Below are 15,101 nucleotides of genomic sequence, written 5' to 3'. Positions count from 1 at the left end.
CGACCTGGCTGGATCCAGCACTTCCCCCAATCTAACCGCTCCCTTTAGGTGGGGAGGGTCCGGATCTGAGGCGGCGGCCTCGCTGGTGTAGATGGCGCTCCTCCGGTGACGGGGAGTGCTCGTCGGTGAGGTAGGACGGTTCCCCTCGGCTGCGCGGGCATCGAGGTCCCGGTGGGCGCAGGTCATGGCGCGGGGAGGCCCCGGGCTCCCCTCGTCAGATCGGAGGTGATCCTGGTCCGCTCGTGATGCATGACCTCCGGCCAGCCTGGATCTCCGGCGTGCACGCGCCTGCTGATGATGTGGCTGGTTCGGAGGTGGCGGCAGGATGCTTGGCCGGGGGAAACCCTTGGCCGCCGGTGGCGGTCACGGCGTCGATGGCGTCCCGGACGCCATTCCCTCCTTAGTGGCGGCGCCGAGGCTAAACCTCCCCTGTCTCTCCCCTTCCCCTACGCCCGGGTGAAAACCCTAGCCCCGGTGGCTAAGCGGCGGCGGTGCCGCAGCGTCGTCACCTTCTTGAAGGCGCCGACATGGGCATGGGGATGCTGGGTGTGCATGGTGAGCTTGTCTGGTTCCTAGTGGCGGCCCACCTGATCTACTGCGTCGCAGCTCCGGGCAGTGTCTCGGGGTTGCGGTGCTTCTCTTCCGGCCGTGTCTTCAAAGGGGACCTCGCCCTTCCTCACCTTGTACATGTCGTGGTGGAGCGGTACTTCATCTCACTCATTGATGGCGGCGAAGATCGGCGGCATGGCGCTGTGGAGGCTCGCCGCCCGATGCGCGGAGATGGACTCGCGCTGGAGGAGGTTGCTGTCTGGCGTCATGGTGACGTCGATGGTAGAGTGGCCAGACAAGGTAGAAGCCTCAATATGATCTGAAGACGGACCTGTGGAAGATGGCGGCGACGACACATGAGTGCGTCTGGCCGGATTGTGCCCCAGACCCGGTATGTGGCTCGGCTGGGGCTTCCGAATATGTTTCGGTTTCCGGCTTTTGATGTTAGGCTTAGGTGAGTGGTTTGGGTAGTAGCCCAGCTAGCACCCCTTCATCATTTTGGATAGGAGTAGCGGCATGTGTTGCCAAGATGGTGGATTCAGGCTCATTGTTGTAATACATTGTAAGGTCCTGAGAATAATCAATAAAGTGGCCGTATGCATCTCCCAGATGCAGAGGCCGGGGGTCATCCTCCTTTTCTAAAAAAATTAACTCACACCTCGTTTCTTGACATAATTTTCATTAAATATTTAACTAACAAAATGTTAATGCATGTCAACAAAAATTACATTGTTGGATTTGTATTTAAACATAATTTTCATTGATATAACTTTTTGTGACATGCACAAACATTTTGTTAGTTCAATCTATGATTAAAAGTTGGCATGAAATACAATGGGGACCAATAAACCAGGATTGAGGTAGTAGCAAATAAACATTAATTTCTCTCGTTTTTACCTCCGCCTTGGTTGCGGTGCACAATGTAAGATGACTTATGCACATAGACGGAGGGAGTACTAGTATCATGCATAAGATACTAGTGTATGGTACAACATCCGTAATGCATAGTATCAAAAGTTGGTAGCATAGAGGACTTCATTTATTGTCATCCATGACACAAAGTAGCAAATCATTTAGAGCATGGTTAATAGTATAGCCAGTTGATGGCTACTCCCTCCGTCCGGTGAAGAGTGTACATCTAGAGATTTTAGGACAAATTATGAAGTGAAGTAAAAAAAATGCATTGAAAAGGTGCAAGACACCATCTCTCAACTCTTTAATTAACCAACCCCCAATGAGCTAAGTGCATGTAGAAATTAAAAAGACCATGTGTAGATGTTATTGGTCTTGATTACCGTGTGATGAGAGAGAAGTATTTTTTTTCTACTTTAAAGTGCATTGGGTAGATAGGTACACTCTTTTGCGGACAAATTTTGAAGCCAAACGTACACTCTTCACCGGACGGATGGATTATATGATATTGTCATGTAATCTACAGCCAATCTTATAGCGGAAAATATAATAGTAAGATATAAAGATGTGCTACTTCATTAATACGTAGTCCACCTTCCATTCTCACGTACTCCATCCGTCCGGTGAAGCGACATATACAACTGGACATTAATTGTCCAGGGCATGCAGCATTGTAGGTTGACTGGGTTGACTGGCGCTTAGCTGGGCATCGGGGGAAGACGACACGTACATCAATTTGTGTAGATTTTTTCCACATGAGCTGACAAAATCCGGGGCTGATTCTGACCTGGTCGAAGTGACATTTATTGTCTACTAGGAATGCAGACAGACTGTCGACTGGCTGAGTGAAACATTCCAGGACAAGTCATTTTGCTGGTATTTGGCATGTACTCTACTACTCGTATAGGCACATAATTTTGTCTAGCTCTTTGGCATTGCTCCCTACTTGCCATGTATACGTCTTCGTTTTTTCCTCACGAGTGGCCAAAATCTGAAATTTGGCGGGTGGTGGGGAACGATAGACAAGCCAAGTAAATTTGATTCTGACACCTTGTAGTACAGGCTTTTTTTTCCACACCAGCTGACAAAATCTGCGGCTGATTCTGACCCGGTCGAAGTGACATACAAGTGGGCATAAATTGCCCAGGACGGATGGTTGACTTGGTTGACTGACTGAGTGAACTTTTCCGATATTATTTTGCTGGTGTTTGGATGTACCACTCGTATCACATCACTTTGTCTAGCTCCGTGGCATTACTAGCTACTTGTCCTGTCCAGGTCTTCTTTTTTCCACACGAGCTGACAAAATCTGAAATTTGGCGGGTGGCGGGGAACGGTAGACAAGCGAAGTACCTTTGATTTTTGGGTACAGAAGACCACACCTTGTAGTACACACTTTTTTTTGTAGTACATGGTGGAATTTTCAAAATGGGAAGGAGCACACTAAGAGCATCAATTTGTGTAGCATTGAAGGTTGAGTGGGTTGACTGGTACGACTGTTTGTAGTGAGGAGTATCATTTACTTCCTTCGTCTAGGTGTATAAGTCACCTTACGAAAACCAAATAATTACAAAGCACTTAGGCACGATGCATTAGCTCCCACCTTGTTTCTTGTTTTTTTACATATCAATCAATAAGAGATGTGGGGTGTGCATGCTTTCAATGACTCGAGACTACCAAACACGACATGCAGTGATTAGTTCATTGCATGCAATGCTATTAATTACTACCTCCGTCCTGATTTATAGGTCCTGTTTGTAGTTTGTGTCAAATTTTAATCAAAGATTTACCTAATAAAATGTTAATGCATGTCAACAAAAGTTACATCGTTGGATTTGTATTTGAACATAGTTTTCGTTGATATAACTTTTTGTGACATGCACGCACATTTCGTTAGTTCAATTTATGGTCAAAATTTGGCACAAAATACAATGGAGCCCAGTAAACAAGGAAGGAGGTAGTAGCAAATAAAAATTAATTTATCTCGTTTTCACCTCCGTCTTCGCTGCGGTGCACAATATAAGATGACTTATGCACCTAGATGGAGGGAGTACTAGTATCATGCGTATGATACTAGTGTATGATACAACATCCGTAATGCATAGTATCAAAACTTGGTACCATAGAGGATTTCATTTATTGTCATGCATGACACAAAGTAGCAAATCATTTAGAGCATGGTTAATAGTATAGTCAGCTGATGGCTATATGATATTGTCATGTCATCTATAGCCAACCTTGTATCGGCATGTATAGTAGTAAGATATAAAGATGTGCTACTTCATTAAGGGGGTGTTCGGTTCCATAGACTTTTTTGTGTTGGGACTAGAAAAAGTCCCTAGCAAACCAAACAGGGTGGGACTTTTTTGGAACTTTTTGCTAAAAGTGCACATCCTTGAGAGTCTTTTTCAAAAAGTCCTAGGGACTAGAAAAAGTCCTAGGACTAGAGAACCAAGCACCACCTAATACATGGTCCATCTCCCATGATATAGTATTAAGATATCTGGGGCTTAATTAGTGGGGGGAAGAAGACACGTAGTACATCAATTTGTGTAGATTTTTTCCACATGAGCTGACAAAATCTGGACCTGATTCTCACCTAGTCGAAGTGACATACAAGTGGACATTTATTGTCTAGGGCAGACAGACAAACGGTCGACTGGCTGAGTGAACGATTCCAAGACAAGTCACTTTGCTGGTGTTTGGCATGTACTACTCGCATAGGCACATCATTTTGTCTGGTTCTTTGGCATTGCTCCCTACTTGTCATGTCCACGTCTTCGTTTTTTCCACACGAGCTGCCAAAATTTGAAATTTGGCGGGTGGCAGGGAAAGGTAGACAAGCCAAGTACCATTGTTTTTTGAGGTACACAAGATCACACCTTGTAGTACACGCTCTATTTTGTAAGTCCATGGTGAATTTTGCCCCACGCATCCCATTAGTTTTTGAATTTTGGAAATAGAAAAGAGCATACTAAGGGCATTTCGACCGGTGCCCCCGAAACTGCTCCCTAAAGGATTCTTGGGTTGCCGGCTAAGAAAAGGCCCGCATCGCCAGCCCCAAAAGGTGTCAGCGTCGAGTGAGGACCAAAACATAGTCCGACACCCCCGCGTCGGCCCCTCCCCACAGGGCCGGCCTAGGAGCGCCCGCAATCGATGCCATGTTGGATCTGATGAGCGGGGCCCGCCAGACAGCGGCACAGGAACTCTCACCGCTGCCTCGCCCTGACGACTCACCTCCCCTTGCAATTGCGATGTAGCTAGGCTCCGACCCTTGTTCGTTACATTAGTACTCATTGTCAGATTTGTTGCCTTGACACTGCTGCCGGTCCATCTCATCCCTGTTGACCTTTGGGCCATGGAGGCGTAGAGGACCTCCCTCCCCCACCTCCCGCGTCGGCAGGAAGGACCCCGTTCTCGTTCTCGTTAGTTTCAGCGTCTTGGTTGGGGCTGTGTGGCGGCGGCACTCTCCCTTAGTAGGAATGATGTCTCCCATGTTCTATCCCCGTCCCGATGGTGCCTCTAGATTCATTGGAGAGCGTGTAGAGGTGTGTCTCTGTTGGATCTCGCGGGATTGGCTCGGTGCTGGTCTTCAGTGGATCTATTTGGATCCTGTCTTCGTTTGCTTTCATTTGAATGTTTATAGGTTTGATCCTTCCAATCTACGATTTTCTTCCTCGGTGATGGTTGCTGCTCTGTTGCGCTGGTCCTACGGGGCCTTATTACCACGACGACTTCCCGACTGTCTACTACAACAAGGTTTGCCTGGCTTTGGCGAGGGAGGGGCAATGACGGCGGCGCATCTTCGGCTCGTTCCAGTGCTTATAGTCGTCGTTGCTATGTGGTCCACTAACCTGGTTGTAATTTTTGTTACCTCTTTTGTTATTTGTATTGCCATGATTGAGAGTGAATAGATTGGAAGTCTTTTCAAAAAAAAAAGTTTTCGGTATTGCTTAATTAGCTGCAAAAGTAAAACCTTTCTTTTCCGTCTTTATTAGTTAATTATGAAGCCATACCGTAGGCAGGCTAAATACCTTGCTGCATGCTCCGGCGCCGACTGAGCAAAACGTACATAGTGTAGGCGCCGGGGGAAACTGCGTGGATAGCTCCAAAAGTAGTACTACCTGAATGCGGACACAGTTTCAGTGACTTATTGTACCTGCCTTTTGGGTGCATGATTGGAGGGCCCAACAAGTGGCTGGCTTGCCTGTCATGCACTGAAAGGCAGGTGTAGTTAAGGCACCGGAGCTCAGTCCCACGAAGCATGTCCCGGCCGGCTATAAATTCGGCGACTAATTCCCCAAAAGGAGAAGTTAAGGTACTCGTGTTGCATGCATGCTCAAACGTACAAGAGCATGGCACTCACTCACCTCCTCCTCGTCGGCGCCGCGCTGCTGTCACTTGCCTGCTTCTTCTCCGGCTCAGGTAACCATTCCCGAACAAACTGAACAAGCTGTTATAATTTCGGTAGCTGGCTGATCACAAATCTTTGTTTCTGACTGCAGAGGCTGGAACGGTGGGGGTGTGCTACGGGATGATGGCTAGTAACCTGATAAAGCCGCCGGCTGTGGTGCAGCTGCTTAAGAAAAATGGCATCACAATGGTGCATTTGTACGACGCCAACCCCGAAGCCCTCACTGCGCTGGCCAACACCAACATCAAGGTTGGGGTGTCGCTACCAAACCAGTACCTAACGCTTGCGGCTGGCAGTACGTTGTACGCGCTCCAGTGGGTGCAAAGCAACGTGAAGGCGTACCCGGGCACGAAGATCAACCACGTGGCGGTCGGGAACGAGGTGTTCCACCAGCAGCCCGAGCTGACCCGTCAGCTCCTCCCGGCCATGAAGAACATCCAAGCGGCGCTGGTCAGCGTGGGCCTGGCCGACGCCGTCAAGGTGGTCACGCCGATCGCGCTGGACGCGCTGTCGAAATCGTTCCCGCCGTCCGAGGGCCAGTTCCGGGACGACATCGCGCAATTGGTGATGCGCCCGCTGATCGATTTCCTGGACCGGACCGGCTCGCACCTCACCTTCAACTACTACCCCTACTTGGCCTACAGGGACCATCCAGACCAGATCAACCTCGACTACGTTTTGTTCCGCCCCAACAAGGGGCAGCTAGATAGGGGCACCGGCCTCATGTACTACAACATGTTTGATGCAATGGTCGACGCCGTTTTCCATGCGGTGGAGAAGCTGAGCAGCTCCAGCGAGCACGGTCGAGGTAGGATCCTTAGCGGTAGTGACTCGTCGGCGTCTTTTATAGAGTCGGGGTCTGCGAACGGAGAAGGTACCACTGGCCCAGCGGCGGCGGACAGTTTAGGTGAGCAAAAGAGCGTGTCGGCGGCGGCCACCCCGGCGAACGCCCAGACCTACAACTCTAACCTCATCAGAAAGATCCTCAGAGGCACCGGCACGCCATACAAGCCCAACGCCGTCATCTCCGGCTACATCTTCTCCCTCTTCAACGAGAACCTCAAGCCCGGCGACGACGACGAGCGCAGCTTCGGCCTCTTCTACCCGAACGGTACGCCGGTGTACAAGGTCGATTTCGTCCACCCTGGCCCTGCCCCTGCCACCCCTACACCTACCCCCGCGGGGCCTAGCTGGTGCACCGCGAACGCGGCCGTCGGCGACAAGCAGCTCCAGGATGCGCTGGACTACGCGTGCGCCAACGGGGCGGACTGCAGCGCCATCCAGCCCGGCAAGACGTGCTACCAGCCCAACACCGTGGTCGCGCACGCGTCCTACGCGTTCAACGACTTCTACCAAAGGAAGAGCGGCACCTGCGACTTCAATGGCGCGGCTTCGATTGTGTACCAGAAACCAACAGGCACCTGCGACGCGAGCGCTCCGGCGGCGGCGAGCTGGTGCGTGGCGAACACGGCGGTCGGGGACACGCGCCTGCAGGCGGCGCTGGACTACGCGTGCAGCAACGGCGCGGACTGCAGCGCCATACAGAGGGGCGGGCGCTGCTTCGATCCCGACACCAAGGAGGCGCACGCGTCCTACGCATTCAACGACTACTACAAGCGCAACGGCCGTACCGAAGAGTCGTGTAACTTCGACGGCTGCGGCTCCGTTGTCCACCAGCAACCAAGTGAGCTCCGCTCTATCCACCCAATTCTTCGATAAATCTTTTTTCTTTGACTTGACTGCTTAATTAATGCTGCTTTGCTTATTCAACTGTTGGCAGAGTACGGCAACTGCGTGCTCTGATGGACATGGACATGGACATGGACACACCAACAAGTCATGCATGCATGGGAAGCGAACCCAAATACGCGGCCGCGTTCGAGAATAATGACTAAATACTGGAGTACTAGTTACCACCACCTAGCTATATACTGTACCTGGTTTCAAGAGGCCCTAGTTAAAATTTGGCAATACACTCCATGGAGTAATTTCGAATCCGACGCATCCTTGTATCTGTATTTGGTTGAAACAAATTTTAAATTCCACCCTGTTATCAACTTTGATTAATTTTAGTCCATTTAATTGCTGGCCACCAACCGATTTTTTTTATAAAGGGCGCTTTATTGCTTAAACAATATTAAGCATTACACCCGGTCTCTACATAGCAAAGATGCATACAGCCGCAACCAAGTCTCAGAAAATAAAACGACAAGAGGCGAAACAAAAAGAGAAGCCTGACAAACGCCTATGAAGGTGGAGGACCAATTCGTAGATCACGCGGCCATCCATGTTGGATAAAAATATCCCTCGCCATGTCTTACAACCATGAAGATACCCCCGTAAACAGGTCTCGATTCTTCACCCGCTGTAGAGACGACCATGAACGGAGTATATTGGTGAACAGGTAGATAACCTGCATAAAAAGATTATCATTAAAAATCTTATCATTTCTACATAGCCAAAACGATCAAATAACGGCAAGCGCTCTCACCCTAATAAGAATTGTAAACCTATTATTGATACTGTGTAACCAGTTGCCAAAAATATTGGCGACACATTACTAGAAAAAGGGTCAAATGTGAAGCACAATAGTGCAGGTTTGAATTTCAGCCGGCACTAATGTGTACAATAGCACCGGTTCGTGGCGGCGATCAATAGCACCGGTACGTGGCGAACCTTTAGTACCGGTTCATGCCACGAACCGGTACTAAAGAGGCTGTGTCAGCCTACGGTCAGGCTATGGCCCCACCATCACCATTTAGTGCCGGTTCGTACCACGAACCGATACTAATGAGGTTATGGCAAGCTGTTTTTAGTCCCACCTCGCTCCCCTAACAAGCCTTTTACCACCTTAAATATATTATTTCTCAAACTATCACAAGCATTTGGTCTTCATTGAACTCTATGTGTAGAATTTGTGGCCGCAATATGAGTCTTCATCGGTTTATAAATCGTTGATGACTCATATTGACAATTCAGATTGTACACACAAAGATCATTGATGATCAAAGTATTTTTGATGTTATAAGATCATATTGAGAATTAGACTGTAAAGAAATATAAGATCATGATCTAAATACTCTTATATTTTTTGCGTTCAGTATGCACCATTCAATAAAAAAATAGCAGAATTGAAAAAAACTATAGCTGAAAAGAAAAAAACTACTCAGAAATAAATAGAAGAAAATAAATATAGCAGAAAAGAAAAAACTACTCAGAAATAAATAGAAGAAAAAATAAACCACATATCATGTTCAAAAAAGTAGAGAGGGTTACGGCAAAAACTGGATGCACTTCATTTACAAACTGGACAATCTCTTTCGAAGTATTCGGATTTATGACGAAATTAAACTCATCTGTTACAAAGGCATTCCATTTTTTCAAACTTATTACAACTCCAAACTTTTTGTGCATTCAGTATGCACCATTCAACTGCTAGGCGGGAGGAGCTCTTAAGTACCGGTTCCAACTGCTAGGCGGGAGGAGCTCTTTAGTACCGGTTCCAACTGCTAGGCGGGAGGAGCTCTTTAGTACAGGTTCGTGGCGAACCTTTAGCACCGGTTCATGCCACGAACTGGTACTAATGAGGTTGTGTCAGGTAAGGCAGGGGCCCCACGAGCACCTTTAGTACCGGTTCATGGATGAACCAGTACTACAGTTTCTTAGTAAGCTGTTTTTTAGTCCCACCTCGTGAAGAGAGAGGGACTAGGAGCGGTTTATAAGCCCTGAGTGCAGAGACGATGAACAAGAGGCTCAATGCTCACGTTGCTTAGCTTCAAGCCTTCAGGAATATGGTAGACTGCACGGAGCTATGCGCAGTGCAGTTTACACTATTCCGAAAGGCTTGAAGCAAATTAACGAGCATTGCACCTCTTTTTTATTTTTAATAACTTATTACAACTCCGGACTTCTTCTGTTATGAAAAACTAATTGCACGTCGGCATTTTTTTTTAACTTTGGTTATAACTCCAGACTTTGACCATCAAGTTTTGCAGAAAAGAAAAAATAGCAGAAAAGAAAAAATAGCAGAAAGGAAAAAAAACTATAGCTAAAAAGAAAAAAATATATAAAAAAACTACTCAGAAATAAATAGAACAAAATAAATATAGCAGAAAAGAAAAAACTACTCAGAAATAAATCACTACAAAATGAACTTTGAAAATGTTGAATTTTGGCAAACTAGATGAAAAACTACTCACAAATAAATAGAAGAAAATAAATATAACAGAAAAGAAAAAACTATACAAAAAACTACGCAGAAATAAATAGAAGAAAATAAAGCAGAAAAGAAAAAAACTATAAAAAAAATTGGGGCGCTGCCCTGTGGGCCTGCTAGGCCAGGGGCGTGCAATTACAGGCCTTAAAGGCCCAGCAGACTCACAGGGCAGCGCGCAGAATTTAGGCCCACAAGCCTGCTATATAGAGGAGTTCGAAGAGGTAGCCGCGGCTGGGTTTATAAACCAGTGCGGCTGCCATTCCCCCGGCGAGGTGGGACTAAACTTTGGGGTGGCAGCGCGAGGCCTTTAGTACCGGTTGGTGGCTCCAACCGGTACTAAAGACCACCCTTTAGTACCGGTTGGAGCCACCAACCGGAATTAAAGGCCTGCTGGCCTTTAGTACCGGTTGGTGGCTCCAACCGGTACTAAAGGCCTCTCTTATATATACAACACTTACGAAAATACACTTAGATCTCCCCACTTCTTTCGTCTCCAACCTCTCGCGCGCCGCTCGAACCCGTCGTCGCCGCCCGTCGCCCGTCGTCCGTCGTCGTCGTCGCTGTCCCCGCCGCCGCCCGTCGTCGTCGCCATCTCGCGCCACCGCCCCGAACGCCGCGCGCCGCCGTCCGTCATCCCGCCGCGGTCCCGTACGTCTCTCGCTCCCGCGTACCCGCCGCGCCGCCGTCCGTCGTCGTCGCACCCGGCCCGTACGCCGCCGCCCCCGCCCCGTACGCCGACGCCCCCGCTCGTACGTACTAGGCAGCGGCACGGCGTACGGGGCCGCACACACACACACATACACACACACACACATTTTTTTTTACTTATTTTCTGTTTTTCAGAAAAGTTAATTAGATGATCGAATGTTAGATTAATGTCGAATGTTAAATGAATTAGCTAGATAGAAAATTGTGGAACTAGAGATTTGAACTAGTTGAATAATTAATATAACTAGTTTATTTTTAGTAAGAAAATTGTCGAACTAGTTTATTTAGGTATATGAGATTTGAACTAGTTCAATAATGAATATAACTAGTTTATTTTTAGTAAGAAAATTTAGGTATCTGAGATTTGATGATCTAATTAAAATATTATTTGTTAATGAGTTTTTCTATTTATTTAATTTTTTATATATTTTGAGTTTATATAAATGTTAGATTAATGTCGAATGTTAGATAAATTAGATAGAAAAGTTAAATATATAGTAATGTCAATTGTTAGAGATGAATATAGTTTGATATATTAATGTCAAATGTTAGATGAATATATATTTGGCTGGATATTAATTAATGTTAGATAGTAATAGGTGTTTAATGTTTCACCTATATGAACATAGGAAATGTCATCTGACGACGAAAAAGATTTCATTATGTGCGAACACTGTGAAGACCAGCGCAGCCTGTGCGACAGAAATTTCCTTGTTGATGGTAGGCGCTTTAGCATCAAGCTGGATGAGACATTCGAAGTTGATACAGTAAGTCACTTTGGCAATTATTATTTGAATGCAAAACTTATGCTTCATTTGCTTCAACTTATAATTTTAAATTTTCACTATTCTACTAGCGCATCCCCTGCCATGCAAGAATTTTTGTCTTGGATAAGATAGGTTTTAGTGCTATAAATGATATGGAGGTAAAGAGAGTTTACTTGAAGACGGAGCATGGGTATACTTTCAACGTCAAATTATGTAATGGAGACACATACACCCATTTTATATGCAAAACTTGGCAAGCACTATGCAAGGCTTATGCATTTGAGCCTGATATGGTTATCACCTTTGATATTCGTCCGGAAGATGATATTGAAGGTAATATAGACATCTGGGTCGATGTGCAAATGCCTCCAGTTCTACCATTATGTGAGTTTTTCTCAACCATGCATGCATATGTTTATGTCTTTGATACAGTTTATTCAAAAATAGTTGACAACTAATTTGTATTGTCAGCTTATTTCGGTTTAAGCAAACATGTCCGGCGCTTGGTAGACAGGACCTACTACTGCCCTGGGGCTCAACTAAACTGCGAGGAGATAAGTCATTATGTTTCATGGCTTGAGGATCATAATACTGTCAAGACGAATTTTTTTCCTGAACTTAGAAATGTTAGTACACTAGTAGAAAACCGGCCTTTTGTCCCGGTTCATAAGGGCCTTTAGTCCCAGTTCATGAACCGGGACTAAAGGGTCGTTACTAATACGTCCCCCCTTTAGTCCCGGTTCAAACCAGAACTGGGACAGATGGGCCTCCACGTGGCCGCTGCCGGCAGCCCAGGCAGGGGGGCCTTTGGTCCCGGTTTGTGACATAAACCGGGACCAAAAGGCTTCCACGCGTCAGCAGCTGGCTAGAGCTGAGGTTTTTCTTTTTTTTTAAAAAAAAGTGGCTGTTTTAGGGGGTTTAGGGGGTTATTTTTAGGTTGTTATTAGCTAGCTAATAGAGAGAAGTGTCCTCTCTTATATCTTCATCCTTGGTTTACCAACGCTACTGCTATGTTCAATTCACCCGCAGATATATATATAATAACTCATGCATGCTCGCATCATACATCATCATATATAATAACAAGTCCTACTAATTAATCAAGCATCATCATACAACTTCTACTCGTTATTAATAATAAGTCATACGATCAACATCCTCATAGTCATCGAACCCAACCCTACATAATTGTTCTTAGCACATGATCATCTGTATCAGGTACGACCTAAACACACTTAAGGTAAAATAGCATAAAACAATATAGACCCTGACTCTCCATTATGAAGAATGGAGATCATCCTGTCTCCAATTCTTGCGCCTCGCTTCCTTTTGCTTCCAAGAAGCTCATTACGACTGTCCATACATTTTTTCCATTCTTTGATTGGCATGTCTCCACTTCTTTTAGAAATCTGGTATGGACAGTTGCGATTCGTAGGATGACCTGGATATATGTTCAAAACACGAAGGCTGCCGCCATTCTGATACATCAAAGGAGGCACACAATCCTCTGGGATTCTCTGTTGAAAAACATAGTAATAACTTTGTAGTTAGCAATGATGTACTAGTTTTAGAAGTATGCATAAAGATGCACGGATGTCGTAATAGTAAAAACCCTTACCAGGGTATCTCCATGGTAGTTACCGTAGTTCAACACGTGCACCAGTGGCACGTATTGACCATAATGTTGAGGAGTTCGATTGTAGATATTGTAATTCTCATGATAATTACAAAATCCAACCAGATGAGTTTTCTCCTTGTAAGTTAACTAAGAGCCATCGGTGTAGTAAGTTCTATCTACCATCTTCTGCACATTCTTTGATACTTCAAAATAAGCTGTCAATGGAAATAAGCTGTCAACTATTTTGAAATGAACAAATAAATTAGTTAATAATTAACTATGTTTGAGAAACTCACATAGCGGTAGAACTGGAGGCGTATCAACAAGGACCCAAATGTCCATATTGTCTTGCTCGATTTCAGGATCACCAAGATCCATGGTGACAAGCATACCCTCATCAAAACCATACAATTTGCAAAATGCTTCCCAATTTTTGCAACCAAAACGGGTTACGCTCTCAGCATTATACAACTTTACTTTAAAATCCACATCATGAAGGGTCCTTAGGTGAATTTTCTTCGTTTCAAAATTTTCATGGTCTTCAAAATCCATCCTCTCCAAGACATAGCGTCTTGCATGGCATGGGATAAACTATACTCGAATTGTAAAAGATGAAAATTACACGTTGAAATAGTTGAAGTCATGCTTAATTACGAAAAAAAACACTTGTCGTCGTTGCGTACCGTTTCAACTTCGAAGGTCTCCTCGAGCTTAATGCTGAAGCGCCGACCATCGTCCAGGTGAGGCCTGTCGCACTGACCTCGATCGTCGTGGCACCAGTCGCACTCCCCTGGGAGACTTCCGTCGTCCGATAATGACATTTCCTATACGTTCATAATTCAAAGACTAAATTAGATCATTATTATTTAACTAATCATATGCATATGCCTTGCATAGTGCTCTCCAATATGAGCATTCAATAAGAAAAATCAAATCGCAAAATAAAGTAGTATTCAAATTAGGATGCATTCAATTATAAGAAAAACTACATCATCTCCATGTGTCCGTACATCGAATATTATCACTAATACACGTCAAATACTATCATACATATCGCGAGTACAGCTAGAACCGTAGCGCCCGACGGGTATCGGCGCGGGCGGTGGACACCCAAAGGGAAGGAACCATCATAGGATCATAGCTCCAGTGAGATCCCTGAAGAACCTGCTAGGTATTCTCGAACCTGCCCTCCAACGCAACCATGTAGCGACGGACGTGCTGGTCCTCCTCGCTGACACGGTGACGTACCACCTCCGCGGTGTCCGGAAGCCTCGGCACCGTCACTGGCCCACGTGACCGCCACCAAATAAGGATCGGGTCAACGACGGGCTGGCTCCTCACCAAACTACGCCCCCCGGAAGGTAGCGCCTCCCAGTACCACCCCGGCGGAGCCCAGTCCCGGACATGGCCCATCTGGTCAAGCAGGTGTCGTCCTCCACTGACTCGACGACGAGGATGCGGGATAGGCATCATCCACGTCGATGCGGGAATAATTGCTTTAACTAAAAAAATAAACTAGTTCTATTAATTTTCTTACTAAAAATAAATTACTTCTATAGTAAAATAAACTAGTTCAACTACTAAGCACTTACTATAAATAGAATAATGTAGTACTTACTAAAAATAAACAAGTTTACCTAGTTCTAACTAATTCCATTAAACACTTTCTAAGTAGTACTAATTACTAAAAGTTATCGGGGAGGGGGGTATATCGACAATGACATACCCGATAACAAAAATAAGAAGAGGAAGAAGAAGAAGAAAAAGAGGAGAAGAAGAAAGGAATAGAAGAGGAAGAAGAAGAAAAAAAGAGGAGAAGAAGAAGGAATAATAGAGGAGAAGAAGAAGAATTGTTCTTCTTCTCCTCTATTACTTCTTCTTCTTCTCTTTTTTTTTCTTCTTTTTCATCTTCTTATT

At 45.6% G+C, this 15,101-nt stretch overlaps 1 protein-coding gene across 1 annotated transcript; it reads left to right on the top strand.

The window, feature by feature from the left end:
* Positions 1 to 5,726: 5,726 nt before the first annotated feature.
* LOC125525019 (glucan endo-1,3-beta-glucosidase 13-like) lies at positions 5,727 to 7,920 on the top strand. The gene is made up of 3 exons (XM_048690047.1): positions 5,727 to 5,886; positions 5,967 to 7,559; positions 7,656 to 7,920. Exons 1-3 carry the CDS (start codon positions 5,793 to 5,795, stop codon positions 7,676 to 7,678), a joined length of 1,710 nt encoding a protein of 569 aa, XP_048546004.1. The 5' UTR covers positions 5,727 to 5,792; the 3' UTR covers positions 7,679 to 7,920.
* The last annotated feature ends 7,181 nt before the right edge of the window (positions 7,921 to 15,101 follow it).

Source organism: Triticum urartu, chromosome 7 (assembly GCF_003073215.2).
Source record: "Triticum urartu cultivar G1812 chromosome 7, Tu2.1, whole genome shotgun sequence".
In the NCBI taxonomy this organism is placed as follows: domain Eukaryota; kingdom Viridiplantae; phylum Streptophyta; class Magnoliopsida; order Poales; family Poaceae; genus Triticum; species Triticum urartu.
The sequence above is the reverse complement of the archived record's forward strand: the minus strand, read 5'-3'. Positions and strand labels throughout refer to the sequence as shown.